Source organism: Anticarsia gemmatalis, chromosome 10 (assembly GCF_050436995.1).
Source record: "Anticarsia gemmatalis isolate Benzon Research Colony breed Stoneville strain chromosome 10, ilAntGemm2 primary, whole genome shotgun sequence".
Taxonomy (NCBI): domain Eukaryota; kingdom Metazoa; phylum Arthropoda; class Insecta; order Lepidoptera; family Erebidae; genus Anticarsia; species Anticarsia gemmatalis.
Window position 1 is genome coordinate 7,560,270 of NC_134754.1, and position 22,083 is coordinate 7,582,352.

Sequence of the window (22,083 nt, forward strand, 5' to 3'; positions counted from 1 at the left end):
TTAAGTAGTTTTAATTACATTATTTTCGTATTTAATGCTAATATTATACCCATTTAGTGGTATTTGGTAGAATTTCGTGTTAGTTTAATTGTGTATTCTTTTAAGTAGTTATGAGTATTATATTATAGTATATGGTCACCCATCCACGGAACAACCTCGGCAAGCGTAGCTTAACCTTAGAGATGGCTGCACGCGTGTTACTTAGCTACGAGGTTCTCTTATCTTTACAAATATTATAAAGCTGAGTTTGTCTGAACGCGCTAATCTCAGGAACTACTGGCTCGAATTGAAAAAATATTTTTGTGTTGACCATTTACCGAGGAAGGCTAATAAGCTATATAACATCACGCTTCGGCCAATAGGGGCGGATTAGCAACGAAAATTGTTACAAAAACGGTGAAAATTATGACTCATTCTCTCTCATGTGACGCAAGCGAAGTTGCGCGGGTGAGCTAGTGCTCTATATTTAATGAAATAGAACTTAGTTCACCCGATAAAAAACGCAATTAGAAATAATATCCAAGGCTTCTATTAAGCAATTCTTTTTCTGCTTGCATTTACCTTAATAACGACTTTTTATTTACACATCTGACAACCAGTTCTTCATACATATCTAAAGTAACCTTTTACTTCACATTTATGTAGTAAAGGCAAATCGTTTTCTTCATAGAACTATCAGTAAACTAGTGAAGAAACAAATTTGACTGTTATTTTTACTTCATTCATATACTTTTGCTGTTACTTCTGATGAAGAAACTGCTATTAGTACGTCATTAAGATACTAATAAATACATTGGCTGATTAATACTTTTAATATATAGGACAGTAGATTTCGATGAGACTAATGTGAAGGAAATATTTGTTAACTGGCGTGAGGAGAACATTAAAGATGAAGTTGATGAAGACGGGGAACGTACGCCATTACCTGGTACTAGGAAACAAGTTCGCAAGCATCCGATACAGGTAAGTGTCCGCAATATTAAAGCGTAATATTCTTACCCTCTTATTCATAAAAATATATGAAGTTATGAACGGCTTATAAAGTTATAAAAAGTTAAAGCTACTATAATATGTTTATGCTTTGTTTCTTTCACTCCTTAGCGAAATAAAAAAGAGTAAACATATTATAGTAGCTTTCTAACTAAAATAGGTTTATAATGTGTTTTTGAATTAGAGGGTTAGTACTTGTCTAACTACTAGAAATAACTTTGTATGTGTACGGAAGATTATGGAATAATATACTTAGTACTTGGAACTACATAAATCAGCCGCGCAGGGACAGTATATACCCGTACTAATTTCGTAAGAACTATACGTACGTTTAAGTACACGTAACTTTACTATGCGTAGTAAAGTTACGTGTACTTAAACTACAGTACTAGAACTTTGAAGTAACTTAAGTGGAAATATCTAGGAACAGTAAACTTTTTGTGCAACTTTACAGACGTGTAAAGAACGGACTGCAAATGCTACCACAACAGAAGTAACTTAAAGACCACATAATATGTTATGTGGCTATATCTCCATCTAATCTATTTAAATATAGAAATATCCTTACTGGGTAATTATTTACTAATAAATTGTGAATAATAGTAATGTTTTATGTTTACTTTGTTTTCAGTTTCCAAAATTATTAGACAGTGTTCCCGACAGCGACACTTTCTTTTTACACGTTATTAAAATGAAAGCGGATTTCGAAGAACCGGAGGACTCCCGAGAGAAAGCTCTGTTCAAACTTCTTCAAATGAAAGAGTGTTATGGTTTCCTAACACAGAAACCTTTGCCGCAAATATGTAAATTCCCCATGTTCATGACAGTAGGAGAAGTTGGTACATCGATAGAAGTCAATTATGCAGTCATCAAACTGAAAGACACGCTTTTCGAATTAGTGAAAAAGTAATTATATTGCTTTATGTTTTTATAATCACAGTTTAACGTTTTAAGTATTTAGTTTGTGAGCTCTTGTAGGTAAATAATTTTTATGATGCCACGGACGACATATTTTTTTTTTACATTTAAGTGCCTCTTTGTTTGCATAGAATAGTCTTGTCACTAGAAACAAGAATTTGCATAATAATGTAAATGCCCGTCGATAATTTTATACTTGTCACATGAATACATTGTATTTTGTCCAACAATAGTAAATCTAGTACACACCCGTATATATTTTTTTGCGTATACGTGCACGTACATCCGTATTTTATTTTTTATTATTTTTTAGGTACCACTATTTCTTATTCGACCAAGTATTAGGTATCGCTAAGAAGTTCTTGGTGTTTGAAGGGAAAGTAAACTGCATGTACGTAGTTCCATTGCAGGAAGACAATGGTTACGACATCGACTGGAATTTAATCACGGACTTTAAACCTATACAGCCTGTACAACCGACTACGTTCCAGGTACGCATTTTTTTATAATTCTCTTTTAAAATGGTGTTTAATTGTTGACCAATATTTGGTATAATATCTTGAATACTAAAAACTCTATGAATTTATTCACAGATTATATAATATCATAATTTATTCACAGAGTTTTTAGATTCTGATTTCTATTTAATTCTATTCTATTTTAATTCATTATTTCAGGAACGGACGGAATTGAAAGTAACTCCAGAAACCCATACAAACTATGTCGTGACTCCATGGTATAGAGTTTTGCCAGACAGGTTAGTATCACTATTTTTTTTTCTTGAATAGCGCCCTATAGATAAGTTTCGGTTCTCTTATCTGGCAGATAAACAGCGAATGTAACAAAATAATTGTCGGTTTTCTCTAGATAACGTAACCAGTACTAAAAATATTATAATGTGACGGGTCTTAAAGAATAAGAACGTAGAAATCGTTAATCAGTACTTATTCTGAAGTATTGAAATTGATCGAAGTATGAACTAAGTAATATTATTAGGAAGTAACATTTGAATAGTCTTGTTTCATTTACACAGATACATCGTATCGAAAGTTCTAGAATACATGTCGCCGGAATCAACATTCGAATCATATACGGACACAACATTCAGAGACTATTACGCAGACAAATACAAATTGGATGTTATCGGCGACAGAAATCAACCGTTGTTAGAGGTAAGTAAAACTTTTAAATAAAAAATGTATTTTACTACTAAATGAAACTTGTAGTAATAATAATTAGATAAGACTTTAGCAAACATTTCGATCTGCGGCATGTCGTCAAAAAATGTTACAAAGGTATTAAAGAAACCCAAACTGGCGCATCGACTTAAGCAATTGAACTTAAAACTAAAACTTTATGACACTCGAAATAAAAATACAGTACATATTTTTTTAACTCAATATCCCCAGCCGAGCAAATGAACTTTTGCGGCTAAAATAGTAAACTAACGAATTAACGACCATATAGCAAGTGGCGCCATCTATTTATATACTCAAAATTTCGAGAACGTCTCTTTTACTCGAAATCTTTTTCCCCTTTTAGGTTAAAAACATAAGTTCAAGAATGAACTGTCTATTGCCTAGAGCGGCTACAATAAACGCGTTTACCGACAAGCAAAGGAAATTGGTGTGTGCCTCACAAGGAGACGACAAAAACAAAGGATTCACTGAAATATTCGTCGCAGAGTTTTGCATCAAATATGATTATCCTGGCGTATTGTGGTACAAAGCTATCATGTTGCCAAGCATCTTGCACAGGTAGTTATTATATTTCAAACTATTTATTATCATTAATAGACTCAAAACCTCGAGTGTAGACCCTTGCTCAACAGTGATACAGTAATGGATAAAAGAAAACTTAGGAAAATATTATTTTGTCAGTGAAAAAGTGGCCTGTTATTTTCTGTTATGCTCTCTCACGCTCGTGATGAAAATGTAAAACAAAAATTATCCCATGAAAACTTCAGTCCGCCTTTTTTCGAAACGTTGAAAAAAATTATATAAGTAATTTAAATGTATATATCGTAGTAGTAAATTAAAGTCATGTAAAAACTTACACTTACTAGGTACACATTTGCAACTTAAATATCTCTTATTATGTGTATAATTGTTTTTTACTTCTTGGTGTATATTACAGAGTCCATATGCTGTTGGCCGCTCATGAACTTTTGGCAGAAATAGCTAAAGTAACGAATTACGGAAGTCCACAACACGAAAAAAGTAAGTAACATAATTAGTATTCATAATCATGTTTTCCTTATTTAATTGAAAAACTTACTTTTCTTATATTCATTGAAATCATTCACTCAGTCTTATTTGCATTATCTACCCTTCTTTCCAACTAGGTACTTGTCTATATTTTATGGTATCTTATCTAACCAACTAGGCTATACAGAGATTTCCAAGGAGCATCTGTTTAAACCCGAAGTTTAATATATAGGATAATATTTGAGGACCAGTTTTATGATCTGTTGTTGATATTCATGACTCTATACAATAGAAACCCAAACGATAATATGGCAGAAGCTTATTACTTCAGATACGAGATGAGTATTAGTAATGGTATGGAATTACCATCAAAGAAGCTATTCCTATTTGCTCAATCGAGTAAATTTTATAAAAAGTGTATAACAATTAGCAGAAGAAGGGCATTCGAGTAGCGCGATTAAAAGAAAAAGTACTGAAGAGGACAACGTTGGAAGTAAAAGAGCGAAAATAACCGAAGATGGATCGAAATTGATTCAGACAGATGAAGGTAAATTCACAGAGATCATCGGTTACAATATCGTTGCAAACTTTAGTTATAAACTAGGTTTTCATATTGAGACCCGGCAAATGGGCGATGTGTAAAGATTCAAATTAAAAGTAACTCTTTGGACTTAAGAGCGAGTGTAGTGTAAATATAAACGAACCGCTACAAATGTTAAAAAATATTATTAGTTGAGATTCTAACGTAATATTTGTAATATTCTAATCGTGGGCGACTCTTAAGCTATTTTTAATTAACCATGGAAAGTACTTGGCGTGGATAAAAGCAACAAATCGTATACTGCTACATATTTGAAATAAATGAACAAGAGTTGATGATGAAAATATCGCGAGTTCAATATGGCCCGGGCTTGAGGAGACGAGCGGAAGCACCTATTACCGCGGCCTCGCCTGGGTTTGCCAATACGACTCTGGTTCCACAAATCCACACTCTCGAGTGGCCCATGTACGTGAAGGCTCTCACAAGAGTTGTAGTGAGCACTGGTTGCCAGAGCTCACTTTGTATTCGGTTGCTTGAACAATGGACCTCTACTATTAACTCCAGATAGCGTGTTTCCTGGTCTAAATAACTGGAGCGAAGCCAAAACAAAGCGAGCAAAAGGAAGATGATGAGCAAGTATGTGTAATTCGTTCCGAACTCGCCTGCCGTAGAGTGTGGATTCAGTATGAGAGCAACACGACCGTACCGTGCGAACTTGTACAGACCGCAGTCATAGCTGAGTGGTAATAGATTGGCCTCCCACACATGTCATGTGGTAGAGGATTTGAATTTGAGACAACTCACCATTGACACAAAATTATGTTTGTAAATTATCACGATGAAGGATATCATCGTGACTTAAACTTGCATTGTCTGAGAGATTAAAAGAATAGGTCTTGAGGGGGTTGGAAATCCAACCGCACGAGGCCATCATATTTATTTATTTATTTATATTGCGTCAATGACCTACCTTCTTATTCCCGGAGGGGAATCTTGCCGCTGGCACAGTAATGGGTTGATCTAATTTTATTATGCTTTCAAATTTACTTGTACAAGGTTAACTAAACGAAAAATAAACTACTGTTACTATAGAACGATTTAATTTCCGGATTGAAATTAACGAGAAGCTAAATCGGAAACGTTCAGGATTAGGTCAAAAGTATTCAAACGATACTTATCCATGTGTCCATGGAATACCTACATAATACACCTATCGGTTGTTAAAAGAAATAAAAAGCGAACTAACTCATAAATAATTTTGTTATATTAAAAATAAATACTTATAAAACTATAACTCTGCACAGTTAGCGCTTTGATTTCGATGGCACTATTACTTTAGGCGCTCCCACACAGCATTCATATAACGTTAAAAACTGACTTATAACATTTGTTTTCAAACAAATTTGTTTTAACATTTTATTAAATTGTTTTGTTATCATGTTACACAATGTTGTATAACGTTATATAACTGCTGTGTGGGAGCACCTTTTGGGGCTGAGCGCTCATTGGAGTCACGACAGTACTACGACAGGGTTTTCTCACATAGACAAGTCTCCCTAAATACCAAAACGAAACTGCTTGCCTACGACTCATTCATGACGAAGACGACTTTTTGGTGTATCAAAATGGACTTAATTCATGGATCCTAGACTGTTCATCTTAAAATTTGCGCGTTTTCATATTTTTTGCAAAACAGTGATTTGTCTTAATACTATATGAATTTAGTTTGCGTTCAGCCTCAAATCAATATACTGATTACTCACGGTTATAATGAACAACTAAGAATTTTGAATATGTTTTAATAGATGATGAGTGGCTGCCAACAGAAACAGATATGCAAGTCGTCATTACCTCTTTACTCTCACAAGTCGAAGAGCCAGCTCAAGTCAATTCTATTGATAGGTAAGTTTTATGACAACATTTTTTATTATTTATTAAAACTCTTTTAACGTCTAATACAAATGTGTGGCAATTAACTTACCAACCGGCAACCGGATAGGTATATCGTAACTTTTAATGATGTTTTTAAAAATGAATTACGTTTTTATTTTAATTATATATTTAACTAGCTGACCCGCGCAACTTCGCTTGCGTCACATAAGAGAGAACGGGTCAGAATTTTCCACGTTTTTGTAACACTTTTTTACTGTTACTGTGCTGCTATTGGTCGTAGCGTGATGATATAAAATATGCTTTTTTCACGAAAAATATTCTCAAAATTATTTATATCTCTTAATATAACGAAGTGCCGCTAAGGCATATCCGCCATTAAAACAGTTGCCATGACAACGGAATTTTGTTAATTCAATGTCATTTTAATATTGATTATTCGCCACCTGAATTTTCCCGGGAAATGCGTCATTTTCCCGGGGTAAAAAGTAGCCTATGTCCTTTCTCGGGTATCAAAATATCTCCATACCAAATTTCATGCAAATTGGTTCAGTAGTTTAGGCGTGATTGAGTAGCAGACAGACAGACAGACAGACAGACAGACAGACAGACAGACAGAGTTACTTTCGCATTTATAATATTAGTATGGATAAAATTTATTACATGTATTACACTCTAGGGATCTCTCTGTGCCCAGCGCCTTAAACTAGTAACACCTCGTAATAATACGGTCCCCGCTTCGACCACCGTTGTGGTCCGATGGGAACCCGTACATCGAAAGCGTACGTGCACATAGGCATGTACGTGTACACGCTATGAGTGTACGTCACGTGCGTCCTTTTTCCGCAGTTTCGGGCCTAAGAACATGCCTAGTACCTACAGTAAATATGTAATATTATTTGTAACTTTTTTGTTTTAGAATAAACAATCCGATAGACGAAGAGAAAAAGCGTCCTAAAATACTATCCATGAGGGAGACCTTGTACCAGTTACAGCAGAAAAAGCTTAACCTGGAATATCCCTGGGATGTAAGTATTATGGCTTGCTGTTCTATAATTTATGTTAATAGCTTTGAATGAAAAATAAAACGGACTGTTTTATGATAGTTGCAACTACACTCAAGTGTCCCTCATATCTAGAGTCTGGCTTACATAAGTATGTTCAGCACATAGCAGTATAGCGGAAACTGTTGACGCGCATGAATCGCAGGATACCCGCGGTTAAAAATGCATGGGAATTTACTTTAGTTCTTTTCTAGGCTGCCTATTACTACATATATACGTTTGACCACGATAAACTCGAAATCTGCCGAACAGACTTTCATTTTATTTGCACCAATACCTGAGGTGATTTTTAAGGAAGGCTTTGGTGTATTATTTGTCAAGGTTAACTTATATTATCTGACATTAACATATAATTATTATGTGCATAACAGGAGAAAATCGAGCCGATAGACATAGATCGTAACCTGTCATCGGTGACAGTGATGGATATAGAGTGTTACGACGAGTTCGTGTCGGCGCCGCTCAATAGCCCGTCGAAGGGCTCATCACGATATGTACCCCCGCCTAGAATCATCACTTCAGCTGCTATATCAGCACCGCCTGTCAAGTAAGTAATGGCTAATTTTATCTGAATACGTTACATAAGTTAGAATGGGTAGAGTTAGGCCGTGTAGATTCAGACGCGTGGATCTACCCTTGGCAAACCCTATGTGGTCGTCTTGGCTACATTTTACATGAAATATTTTGATGGGATCTTGTATTTCAATAGCCAACAAGTTAAGCGACGTCCTTATTGGAATACGTGGTTCAGAATCTCTATAGAATATTGACACTGGTTTCAATACACAGGATTTTATATCACAAAAAAACGAAAAAACATCTGTAATTGCCGCTTTTTCGTATTATCTTAGTAAATATAATTAGAATTTACAACGTTATAAATAAGAACGAACAATAAATAATAAAGCTTATTTTTTACAGATACGTAGACAGAATCAAAGTATTGGAACTCAAGCCTACCAAAGGCCCAGAACTGAGAGACATGTTAGCAGCACTGACCACTATCAAATCCAGCGATACCTTCAACTTGGAGAGGGCGGAAACGCTAGGAGATTCCTTCCTAAAGTTCGCTGCATCATTGTACTTGTACCATAAGTTCCCGAGCAAGAACGAGGGCCAACTGACTAATATCAAATGTCGGCTTATTAGTAACAGGTAAGTTATTCCTAATATTTTTATTCGTATATTTGTATCGTTATTTTAAATCCGTTATTTTAGCATACTTTCCTGGTGTGTATGTTTAGTAGTTCACCTAGTTTTAAACGAATTCTACCCGCCTAAATGTCTTTGAATTTAAATGAAAGGCATAGTTTGTAAAACAATACCGACGGTGGCGTTCGGCCTTGCACGTGCACGTATACGTGTACACTTACTTCTCAGTTGTCGTCGGACGATAACAATATATTATGCTCGTAGTGGAATCATTTAGAAAAGTACTAGTGCCTGATTTAAATTCTAATTGTTTGTTTTAGAAACCTATACTACGCCGGTGAGAGATTCAACTTGGCCGGGCGAATGAAAGTGGAACAGTTCAGTCCGAGGAAGGACTTCTTGGTACCTGGATTCTTTGCACCTATAGAGGTAGAAGAGTTCCTTAAAGAAAAGCAGGTAAGATATTTTATATAGGTGCAGACTTTTCCAATATATTATGTGTATTTAGTTTTTAATTTATCAGATAGTTTCACATATGCGTAAGTATCGGTAAGTTTAACATAATACGTTCATAGACTTTCTCATCAATTTATCTATTGATTTCGTTATCATTTTGTGGTATGTACATCCGACGCTAACAGATGTTATTGTTATTTAATTACTCATACCTACGTCATTTATGATACAATAATTTATTTGGGTTTTTCATTAATCCAATCCTTATCAAAATATGTCTACATTGTTAAGATAATCAAAAACTAGAATGCTAGTATAGTGTGGTATATTTAGATTGTCATATTGAACATTGCTAAAGAACGTCTATTAAGTAATAGTAATTGGACAAACCACACACGGTCATTTGATTTCAAACAAAGCAAAGTTTGTATTATGGTTACCAAATAACTGATAAACATACTTATAAGTATACTTCTAAATACATACTTTTATAGATAAATAGGCTCAGCACTGTCTGTCTTTGGTGGGGTTCGAACCCATCAAACACGGCGCTACGGTTATTGCAGCGAGGTGACCTCGTTAACTACTGCGCCAAACGTGCATATTCACTCGTGATAAAAGTACATCGATATTCTCAGTGATTAATAATTCTAAGACGGCATAATTAAGCAGTTTGTGACGCAAATAATTACAATAATACACAGTAAGAAACAATCGCTAATCATTTTAATTTGTTCAAACGTTCAACTGTTTATAAACATAGTAACAAACAACTTAAATACTTTGTGATAGAAACACCTTTTATTAGTTACATTCGTATAACTATTTAATTAAATTACTTAAATAGATAAAGATATCTATATCAATGTATGTTGATAAAAATAGTTTTGAATACCATTCCGGCTGATTCAATTGTTTATCAGATAAGCGTATGAAATCTATTTTAGAGAAGTTAAGAGATTATCTAGTTAACTAGACTGATTATTTAAGAACACCAGTTATTACTGTTTAAATAAGCCAATTTCAATCTCAAGATAGTACCGGCGTCCGTATTTCGATATATGGAAGGGCCACGAGTCTAAATAAATATGTGCTAAGGAAAGCACCATTTGTGATCAAAATTACTCAAACAAAAATAATAATATTGCTGTATACGCTCTAAGTGTGTATACTATTCTATGTACTTAATGGTGTTTTATATTTGTACAGTTTGAAATAGTTATGTCATATTAGTAGGAAAATAATAATTAAGTTATATTTCTTATGGTAATTATTAAGATACAATAGCCGTTAACTGTAAAATAAAATAGTACCCACAATAATACTTAATCTATGCAAACTTATTTATTATAATTGGGAATTGTTATAATAATAAAATGTGTAATTATGAACCATAAAAGTTCTAGTTAGTGTGTATTGGTTTGATGTAATCGGTACATATTAAAACTGTCATTACGTATAATAAAGTTTATCTTTCATAAATCAGTCCGGTATACTATAAAATCTTAAACCCACTTGTTCTTTAATACGTACGAGTATCTTATAAGAATTTGTCGCAATAACTGCTTACTTATTTGCACAGCCGTTGTTAATTTTATCAAATCTATTTTTTGCGGGTATTATGGAATTTAATGAATTCAGTTACGGCGTCAAATACATCGTCGGCTAATTCTTTGGGAGTGTGCAAGGCGGCGAAATGACCGCCGTAGTCTACAATAGTAGATCGCACTAAATTGTGGAATTTGTCCCTCAGTATCCAATCCGGTTGGTACATTACTTCGTATAAGAACTTTATAGCAGCCGTTGGCACCTCAGTCGGTTTACTGAAAAAAACAATAAAGTATTTATAAGTATTATGGACTTTATTACTCATGTACACAAAACGAAAGCTTTAATAATTGCTTTGTTCAATTATGGTTCTTGTTTTTATTCATTTAAACATCCTTTTTCGGGATAAAGCATATAAAATTGTACTTACATGTAATGTTTCTTATTTACTTACTTATGAACAGCATTGATCTCATTCGACGACGTACCCTCAGCATATATCCTCATTGAGGTGACTATACATTCGTTCATCCAGGTTATAGTGACTGTGTCCAGCACATCGTCAATATCTAGATTTTCTAAACCACCGTGTGGTGTGTCGAGCTGGTCTCGGTTACTGCATATAGCCATCTTCTCCATCATATAGGCTGCTAATCCCGCCGGTGAATCGCTCAAAGCAAAACCTTTAATATTTTTAACATGTTATTTGGCTGCCTTTGTGATTCGAGCAGTATTATATAAGTACATACTGCTTATAACGCAGTTGGAGGTTTTTCAAGTCGTGCAAAGTGCTATCTGGTTTTACCAATTTTTATTTGAATCATCTCAATATTAGCCTAGAGTTAATATTACCACATTTTTGTTAGTTTACAATTACAAACCAAAAGATTCAAAGATTGTCAATCGTGAGTAGTTATAATTTATATGTTTCGAAAATGATTATTGAAAGCGCGTGAATTAGATTTATCTATGGCTAATCTTACTCGGGTTTTATAAAATATGTTTATGAAACATGACTGCAGATACTTCTCCTAAGGTTAAATTAATTAGGTGGGTGGAACTGGGTATGTTATATCTGATATTCGATTGGATACTAGGCTGACAAGATAAAGGACATAAATGAGGCTGTGTTTCTTGTGTAAAATTAGCGTCGTTGTAATGCTACTGTAATAAATTTTGCCATTTTCCTTAGAAAGATGTTAAAATTATTTTGGTACTTTCTTACCTATTGTATCAGGTTTCGTCGCCTGTATATGAAAATATCCACTTTCTCTCATTATGTAGGACACGAACTTTCGCAACGGGTACACTCTTTCGGGACGACCAGAATCAATTAAACTTGGGAACAATGATCCGATCAATAATTTGACTGTACTTATTACTGGTATTGACGATAACGGCATATTTGTGTGGAAGCTGAAAAAGACATTGTTATAAAAATGTGTTAATGTACTTCGAGAATTAATAAAATAATAATTTCGCATTAAAATAATCGTCTAGGAGTTGGTTGTTTTAAAAAAGTATTGTTGAATCATAATTAGTTAATCAACAGAAAATAAGAGATTCTTCGTTTCAAATAATTGCTAGTTAATGTGTCTATTTGCTACTTGATAATTATGATAATCTGTGTAATCACAACATCAACACAAACTTAATCGCTGTGTCGTGGGGCCAGTTGCCAACTCGCTGTAATCAGTGGCAATCTAAAGGAAATACTTCTATCTGATAACGTAGGTACATACCCTAATACATTATCGGGGAACATAGTTGCTAAATGAGTAGCGCACTGGGAACCCCAATCTCCCGCTTGAATATAAAATCTCTCGAAACCTAATCTCAACATTAAATTGCGCATTATAATTGCCATCTGTACCGGATTAAGACCGGGTTTGTTCGAGCCCTGGAAAATAATACGAATCTATTATTATCGCCACTATATTTATATTATTCTTACATGTGTGCTTAAAATGTAAGTAATCATTAATGACCCACTTATTTACAATAGACGTATTATAATTTCTAATTCTAAAAACACGGATAAAAGTCCACGTGTAACACAGAATGATACAATTGAGAGATAAACAATTCAAGGTTTTATGTAATTTCACAATTTGAGTCCGTTAACGCCGTGGGCAAAAAGTTCCCACATACGAAAAATCTTCCATAGTTGGGTATTATTTTTTATTTACATATTAATCTATGATGTGTCGAAACAACTACACATTTTTTTCTCTTATATCATTTATAGAGATATTTGTCGAAAGCAAACATGCAAAATCTAATTGCAAGTAACTGCTAAATATTGTCTAAAAATACGATACATTACGATACGTTTTGTGATACTTACTTCAGAAAAACCAAATCCTGGCAAGTCGGCCGCTATTACTTCGAAGACAAAATTATAGCCATGCCTAGGTGTAGACAACATAGGAATGATTTTATCAAATTCCTTTGATGAGCTCGGCCATCCGTGTAATATGAGTATTGGTAAAACTTGTATACCTTCTTTAACTTTTGGCTTCACTCTGATATAATGTAGGTCCAAACCTTGTATTTTTGTTTTATAGTGAGGGAACCTGTTCAAGAGTTCCGCTCTCTTCTTAAAGTCATATTTATCTGTCCAGTACGCTAAAACCTTTTGTAAGTAGTCCGCGTTCATTCCATATCTGGATTGCATACCTTCTAAAGATTTCGTAAATCGGCGTCTAGACTTTAATCTTTGTTTCAAATCTTCTATCATCTGGAATTGTAGATTTTATATAGATTGCGATAAAATTCATTACAAAGATGGTTAATTATGCGTCGCTTTAACCGGGATTCGAACCTGGTGCACGGGAAGTATTGTAAATTAATTCGGTTCCGATTCGCAAACATTCACATAAAGTCAAAATACTGTGTATTAAATGTTGTATCTTCAATCCTAAGACAGTAATATAAATATTTACCGTATTATTAAAATCTATCTTGAAGGTTCTGATTGAACTATCTTCTTTCTCCGGCTTCAAGCCTGAACCCCACCATCGCTGTAGGTCAAACTCTGGTAGTTCATTTTGTTGGCGATACGTATAAGTTATAAATAATCCTATTAATATTGATAAAATAACCACGGCTACTGGTATTAATTTACTCATCTGAAAATAGAAATTCGTGATTTTAGCAAAGGTTTTTGATGGAAAAGTGACCTCTAAGTTTCTGGCCACTTAGAAAAATTACACAGAAAATTTGAACAGCTGAATTTTTATAAAAAAGACCGGTACGCGCGATGGCACTTCCGAGCCTCTGATACTGCATAATGATGATCGATATTCTCCTTTCGAAAAACACTTACAAAGAATTATTTCCTAATTTAATAAATGCAACATTCGCGAACTACAAACATATTCCTTCTTTCAGTCCATATTTTTTACGTAATTTATTTGAACCTTACATTGTTTACTGTTTACAGTTGAATCTTGTGTATTGTCATGCAAATACCTTACAATATAGGTGACACCATGACATGGGATGGAAATATATCGTGTGTTTACCAAGCCGACGAGTAGGTACCTGAGTTAACATTAATACTTCTGCAGATATTTTTGAAATTCACTCTTTAACACACTATTTTCTCCCACATCCATCACTTTGTTGTTTTAATTGCTTATACATTTTTCAAATTTATTAGTCATGCAAGCATTAATCTGTTATTATTTTCAATTTAAATAAAGTTACATAAAGTCCACCGCAGAAACGTGTTTCTACCTATATATAGAACTATGTGTTTATAAATATCTAACGTTCTTATTTACTTTGATTGATGTTAAGACTCTGTAGTTAACTTCTTGCGCGAAGATTTTTTATCACTGTGTAGGTGCTCTATAAAAAAACGTGAGTTACGTCAACAACAATTTGCTTATCATCATATCCTTAATATTTTAATACAAAAAGTAATACGCTAAAAATAGTACCTTAATTATTTAATATTTATTACAAAGGAAGGTAGCAACTTAGCATCTTCGATTGAAATATTATTTCCCTCTACCTATTCAAACTAAAAAACTTTAAAAATACTTCTTTAATTAATTTATTGTTCCAAATTTCAGTATTACGTACAATTACAATTAATTAAAGACTCCTACATGCCAATTTTGGGACCAGAAAAACCATGTAATCTTGTTATTAACGATAACAATCCGTGAAAAAATATTGATTACGAAACAATTGTAGGAATGTTTACTCTCACATTACATTCTTAACATTTTTACCTTTATCTGAGATAGGAACTGTTACATAAAAATATAAATAAAAATGTTACGGTCTTCCGAAATTCTTTCTTGTTGTTTCCGTAAAGAAAAATTTTAGTCTCACCTTGCTCAAGTACAAAGTCACAAAAACTTAACTTCACTATCGTAAAAAAATCATTGATATAATAACATACGATATCACCGCTCACACGCGAATCTGTTTACGAATTACTGATGTCATTTGCGCACGTGCGATCGTTACGAGTGCCGAAATCGTAGTGTCACTGTCACATCACAACGGTTACGACGAAGTGAGTTCGTCGCCTCGGTCTACTGTTCCCAACCTTGACCTTATTAGTGCCTTCGTAGGGCTACGTTACTACGCAATGTTCGACATTTTCGCGATTTAACAATACTTGTTCGAAGTCTTATCACTGATGGCGATGCAAAGGACCTCAGAATCACCAGTTACTCCAAGTCGCTTCTTTCTGGCTACTAAGAAATTAAAAATACTTATTACATTTATAACATGTAGGTCGAAACTTAACAATGTTGGAATTTGTGATGTTGCCAGAAATATTTAACCCAAGCGTGCGGTTTGCTTATTTTGACGAAATTATATAATGTTTGTATATGATGATGAAATTACTTTTGTAAAAAGGATCTTCGACTCATACAGGTTTTTGTCATTTAAGTGTCGACTGAGAAGTAACAAAGTCAGAATGACTTTTCAATTTAATTGAGAAGATTCAATTAAATTGTCTTCTGGGCACAGGTCACCTCCTCATGTTTTGGTTTCACTTAGGTATCCTAGGTGACCAGGTGCGGGCTGGTAAGAACCTGGGGTGTATAATTTTTTGGGACCTTATTTGCTCGTTGTACCCAAATATTAACTAAACAATTCCTATAACAATATCTTTGCCTTTCATGGGTTCCGCGGCAGACATGTAAAAAGTATTTCACGACTAATGTTATTTCTAACATTATTCAAGCGAAATATTTAATCGCCTAGCAGATAGCACGTGTTCCAGACAAATAATACAATTTGGCCAGTACAATCAAACAAGACGGTCGGTTGAGCAAACAAATTGATTCGTTTATTATTATACTTTGCACCTACTGTAACAAGCTTGTCGTGTCTATGGTATACGAAAAACTTATCAATTATGTTAAGACTAGTCATGACAAATTGTTGAATATTTTCCTTAGTAATCCTGCGTCAATGCAACATTCTTAATTTAGAATGCACTTTATCAACGGAAATGAGCAGGGAATATCACAAAGATTAGATAGAATACTCGTCCTATTAATATTTTATCCTCATTAATATATTATATATTAAAATTCAACTGCTTTGTAAACAGTTAAACAAAAAACTAGTTTTTTAATTTTGTAAAAAACAAATTTTAAATTCTTTAAGAATTAAACCTCTATATACCCAGCTGCCATGGGAATATTATCTCGTCGTATTTTTGGTGACATTTTCCTTTGTATTTCAAGTTCAAGGAAACAGCATTAAGTGATATTATCCCACGCTATTTACGTCTAGAGCTCGAACATAGATCTCTTTTGTTCTCGGAGTTGAGATATGTCTACCAACTTGTTATTACATTTCTGCGATTCTTATGCCCTTTTCATGTATTGTGTAAAAAATGTCATTATAAATATAAAACATGATGGCCATAGTAACCAACGATTCTTCAATAGGGATTGTTATTGTTTCAGCCGTAAAAAATGGTTCTATTGGGTATCACTTCTACACTGAAAGATTTCTTGACTTTAAAATGTCGGTTAAATAGAATAACGTGTTGTTGACAACTTTCTGCGTAATAAAATACAGCAAGATTTAGTTTGCCATATATGATTTATCAACAATATTATGTTTAAAGTATTCTTGGCAATTAAAATTATACTCTTCCACCAAACACTGTGGTTACACTTTAAACTGCCTATTTTAGAAATAAAGTTTGGCGTTACAGGCTTTTTCAACGTCCCCATTCATTCCCACTAGCCAACTAGTAACTTATTTTGTGACTAAACATATATTTTGCTTACAGATCCGTCCCACATTCCTAATCGGAGTGCAATTCCCTTCATCAGAAGCGCTAAGTGGGACTCTGTCTCAAGAGAGTATGGACTTAGTGATAGATCGTTATGTGAACGATGGCGCAGCGGAGACTGAGACAGAAGGACGAGTACAAAACGCCATGCAGATGTATGTCCACTCACAGGCTGTGGCCGACAAGGTACGATGGTTATATTCATACAATTCCATTGTTTTTGTTGAACTGCTGTCTGATTTTGTGGGCACTTTTGAAGGCCGTTTTTTTATATCATTGTAATAAACTAGCTTCTGATTGTGACTTCGTCCGCCTGGAAAGATTTCCTAGGGGAAAAGTCATATATGTGACACATACCATCAAAGTTATAAGCGGTACCAGAGTTTATTGAAATCCGTCAGGATTTTTTAGTGATAGAGAAACAAACTTACATCCATCCGTTCATCCATTCTTACAAACTTTTGCATTTATGATATTAGTAGGATATCACAAACCTCTGTCTCCATCTGCGTGAACTATCCTTCCTTTCGTCCTTTTCGGGGTAACCGTAACTAACAACCGAGGTGATACTTACGATTTTATCAAATTAATCAGGATTTACCTCAAAATCACAGCCATTTTTTCCGCTTAACAGAATAGAAGCGATTTAAAACTTTTTGTAGACGATGAAGTGATTTTCCACGCACCATAGCTTGATGCCGTGTTGGTTTTCCGCAGAGAATATACTCCGAACATTTGTTGAGTCTAATTGTAACTTGATGTAAACTTTCAGTAACATTAATTAGATAAATCAATTTGGAGTAAATAAGAAGATTTCCTACAATAAACAAATGATTAATTACTTACCTTTTGTTTCCAAGATTAATAATCTTGCTGCACTCTAATCTATCTAATGATTTCGACAATCGCTCATAGTAACAAGTTCTTGGAAGATTATAAGAAGTGGCTGATATGATAAATACACAAATGGTCATAAGTTTATTGCACATAATTACATATTACGATTATTATTGACAATTATATACAAATATACCCACTTTATATATTTATGTAAGTCGCAATGTGTATATTTGGTAAACTCAACTATAAAAAATGCCCATCGAGGTTCCGTAACTAAAACTTTTACCATGTGCCTACTTACTGAATGTTTACTTCGGCTTCATATTAAGCAACAAATTATTAAACCTACATTGTAATTTTATTATTTTAGTCTTGAAACAATCGTTTAGTTTAGAGTTAGAGAGTCTATACAACAAAAACATAAGTTAAGTATACAATTATACATATTCATATCAAATTATAACGCGAAGCTTGGATCAGTTTAGTAAGTTACTGAATCTAAGTTGTTATTTGTTTTAAACTATAAAAACAGTATTTATACAAAGTAAACATTTTAATAGACCTTGTTAATTCGTTAGCTATACGGAATCATTACGCGCGATGCTTATCTCCAATCTGCGTTTTATCTTACCCGACTAACCCTAAAACCGCATTGAAGTTTACACGTGCCAATCCTCAGGGCACTGACACTAATTGACTTGCCTCGTGGATGTGCCTGCATTACACGTGTACATATTATACTCCATCCGTACTTATATTTTTTGTTACTTCCGTGAAACACGCCGAACACTGTAACGGTTCGTTACATTTTCATAGAAATGTTATTTTTAGAATTTTAATGCTACGTTTACTGTGATTGCGAAGTTAAAAATAGGCGTACTTAAATGTATTTTTAAATACCTTAAATACAGGAAGTGGAACTAGTTTAATAGTTCAAATAACATACACAGAACACACACGGAAAAAATGACAAGTGACTTGAGCATTCATTATTTATTTATAGTTCACTCAGTAGTTAAATACTGTTTATGCGGAGGCTCTATTATAAGTACCAGATAAATCAGATACTACAATCTTTTTTTTTTTTTTTTTTTTTTTTTTTTTTTTTTTTTTTATGACACTATTAAAACTATTCAATTATGATTTAACATGCTCCACGTGGAAAGCTTACCCTTGATGTTTCAACTAATTGCTCTAATTATAAGTTCATATCCTTTATTGCGCTATGAGAATATAGGTGTTTAATGGCCAGAAAACTATAAAAAAGTGGATTAGCGCTTTATAATAGTTCTATCTATTTTTTTTTTTTTTTTTTTTTTTTTTATGATGTCACTGCCTGATACTTTTAAGTAAAGTCTAGGCTTCAGAAACTTATGTCTAACAATACTTTGAAGTCCTAGTACCCACATTCAGTGAACCCTATTGATAGGTTCCCAACCTTTTGCCCCCTAAAACCCATCCACACGTCCGGATCGACCATCTGATCACGTGGGGGGCGGACACACGAATACGAAATTACTGGCGTGGCTAACGTGGCACTGGTGTAGTTCGGATCTTCTAGTTGCGTGTCTGTAGTCGTCGGGTCTTCAATGCGTTTAGCTACTAGATGAATTGGGGACTTCGGGGTCGGCGGATGGGTGCTTGGAGAAATCGAGCTATAGATAGGAAGGTAGGGATATTTTTAATATCTCTTAACCATGGGGGATATCTATCGAGTATTGTATCTGTTCCTCTGCTTTGGCAGGGGACATAGGGGGACGGGTCCTGTGTGCTAGCTGTCGCGCAGTGCCCATTTGGAGGACGGGCTCGGTGTGCACTAACACTGCCCCGAGCGGACAGGGGGCTGGCCGTCGCCGCCCCTGTCAACCGTCAAAAATCGTAATCCCATTCGTGTCATGTTTACGAACGGGACCGAGGGCCTTGCCTTAACCAGCCGGGCTGTGAGGAGTAAACCTCTATAAAAAATCCCCTAGAAACTCCGGCAGTGGCGCCTCTTTTGGGGCCTTTGCGTGGTCGGGGTTCACTCGCTCTGCGAGTGGCTGGAGGGTTATATCAGTCATTAGCGGCCAACCCTGGGGTACCTCCCGCCCCCCAGTGGTATTAGGGTTACCGGGGTATGAGGCCACTGCCCCGGTGGACATTATGTTGTTCTCATACTCGTGGGAACATTATGGAACCAGAATTACAAAATGAAAACCTTGTTGTGGAGGAGGAGAGAGGAAAGGTGACTAATAATCTACCGGGTCGGAGTGGACGCGGTAGATTTGTATTGACAAGTTGCGGACGTAGCCAATCGTCGGGGCCTTCGGGTAAGAATTGGCAAAACGAGTCGATTAGTGATCTCAGCATGGTCGACTCTGGATCGGAACGGAGCGAGGTGGTTTCTGACCACCCGGAGAATCTTAAGAGGAGGTATTTAAGAAAGAGGCCGATTGTCGTCCAGGAGGACTTCCTTGTACCGCCTGGAAGGGAGCTAGAGGCTCCTTCCAAGAGTAGGAAGGTGCGAAAGGCAAAAAAAGTTGAATCCGCAATGAATGCGGCTGCCAACTTGTCTTTAGAGGGTTCTAGAGGAGATGCTGAGCCACTTATGAGTGACTCGGCTAGTTCAGCGGGAGTAAGGGGACAATCGTATGTAGGACGGTCGATGTTGTCGACTGAAGACCTGCCAGCTGCTGACATAGCCCTCAAGATATATGACAATTTAGACGAAATGCTGATTGTCACAGACCATTCCCTCAACTTAAAGGGAACGTCTAAAAAACGTCTGAAAGACGCCTCGAAGGCAATTAAAGACCTGACCTCAACACTATCGAAAAGGTCAGTGAACGAGGAGACGCTGTCGTTAAAATTAGAGAACCACCGTCTTCAGGCGGAGATAGACAGTTTGCGTCAGGAGATGGAAGCACTGCAGCAGTACGTCGCATCAATTCCAGCTTCGCAACCTGAGGCTCGGGATGTGCGTCCGGGACAGGTGTCTCAACCTGTAGCGGTGGACTCAATCATGGAGCGTGCCCTCGCCGATCTTCGGCTGATGGTCGACGCTAGACTTGGGGCAATTGAGGCTCGGTTGCCCCCAGAGCCTCGAATTCGCCCACCGCTTGCAGCGGACAAAAATAAGGAGGCGGCGCCTGTTGCGCCTGTAGTATCTCCGACTTCTGTGTCTGCCCCTACTCCTTCGCTCAAGCGTGGGAAAAAGGGAAAAGGAAAGGGGAAGAAGACGGTGGAAGCTTTGTCTGCTCCTAGTACTACTGTGTCAATTGCCGTTGAGCCTGGAACTGCCTCAAAAGACAGCTGGAACACAGTAGTGCGCCGCAAAGGCAATAAGAGCAAGGCCGCAGCTACTGCTTCTTTTTCGGGTACTAAAAAAACGCCTCCCTCAAAGGGAAAACCGAAACCGACAGCTGCACTCAGGCCACCGTCAACTTCGGCCATTGTATTGGCCCTGACCCCGGAAGCTCTGGCTAGTGGGGTCACTTACAGGGTTATACTGGACAAGGCCAAATCGTCCATTGTCCTCGCCGAACACGGCATTGCGGGAGGCTGCCAGATACGTGAGACCGCTACCGGCGCGCGCATTTTGGAGATAGCAGAAGACAAGGAGGGCTTGAAGGCGGACTCTTTGGCCTCGGCACTGGGAGCAGTTCTAGGGGATGTCGCAAAGGTCTCCAGGCCTGTTAAGTCCGCAGAGATGCGGGTATTGGGCCTGGACGACTCAGCTTCCCCCGAGGAGGTTTCGGCAGCTGTAGCGCGTGCCGGGGGCTGTAGCGTGCAGGCAGTCTCCTGCGGGAAGGTCCAACGGGACCCGAGGGGCCTGGGTACGGCCTGGGTCCGGTGCCCGGTCGCGGCTGCCAAAAAGGTGGCTGAGGCCGGCAGGTTGTTAGTGGGCTGGGTTTCGGCTCGAGTTAAGGTAGCCGAGCCCAAGCCTATCCGATGCTACAAGTGCCTTTGCACTGGCCACACAAGGGCCAAGTGCATTTCAGAGGTTGACCGCAGTGATGTCTGTTTCCGCTGCGGTCAGCTCGGCCACAAGGCGGCCATGTGCTCAGCAAAGCCTAACTGCGTCATCTGCGCTGCTGCCAAAAAGACAGCAGGGCATAAACTGGGAGGTCCGGCGTGCGCCAATCCTAGGCTCAAGTTGACCACGAAACCCTCTTCTACAATTAACGGGAGGGGTCGAGATGAACCATCTGGTGT

At 36.4% G+C, this 22,083-nt stretch overlaps 2 protein-coding genes across 2 annotated transcripts in view; one reads left to right on the plus strand and one right to left on the minus strand.

Moving 5' to 3' along the window:
- Nucleotides 1-22,083, plus strand: part of Dcr-2 (Endoribonuclease Dcr-2) — a 47,161-nt gene that overhangs the window by 13,895 nt on the left and 11,183 nt on the right. Inside the window, exons 16-28 of the mRNA XM_076119136.1 lie at nt 822-963; nt 1,622-1,896; nt 2,222-2,399; nt 2,586-2,665; nt 2,942-3,080; nt 3,451-3,665; nt 4,045-4,127; nt 6,462-6,558; nt 7,466-7,574; nt 7,982-8,157; nt 8,532-8,765; nt 9,083-9,218; nt 17,047-17,235. Coding sequence (XP_075975251.1) covers nt 822-963; nt 1,622-1,896; nt 2,222-2,399; nt 2,586-2,665; nt 2,942-3,080; nt 3,451-3,665; nt 4,045-4,127; nt 6,462-6,558; nt 7,466-7,574; nt 7,982-8,157; nt 8,532-8,765; nt 9,083-9,218; nt 17,047-17,235 — 2,053 coding nt within the window. The remainder of the gene's footprint in view (nt 1-821; nt 964-1,621; nt 1,897-2,221; nt 2,400-2,585; nt 2,666-2,941; nt 3,081-3,450; nt 3,666-4,044; nt 4,128-6,461; nt 6,559-7,465; nt 7,575-7,981; nt 8,158-8,531; nt 8,766-9,082; nt 9,219-17,046; nt 17,236-22,083) is intronic.
- On the minus strand, nt 10,603-15,293 carry LOC142975972 (juvenile hormone epoxide hydrolase-like). Its single transcript, XM_076119137.1, has 7 exons — nt 15,114-15,293; nt 13,712-13,897; nt 13,114-13,506; nt 12,509-12,666; nt 11,992-12,182; nt 11,221-11,449; nt 10,603-11,041 (listed from the first exon to the last, which is right to left on the minus strand). The coding sequence occupies exons 2-7, from the start codon at nt 13,895-13,897 to the stop codon at nt 10,822-10,824; spliced, it is 1,377 nt and encodes a 458-aa protein (XP_075975252.1). The 5' UTR covers nt 15,114-15,293; the 3' UTR covers nt 10,603-10,821.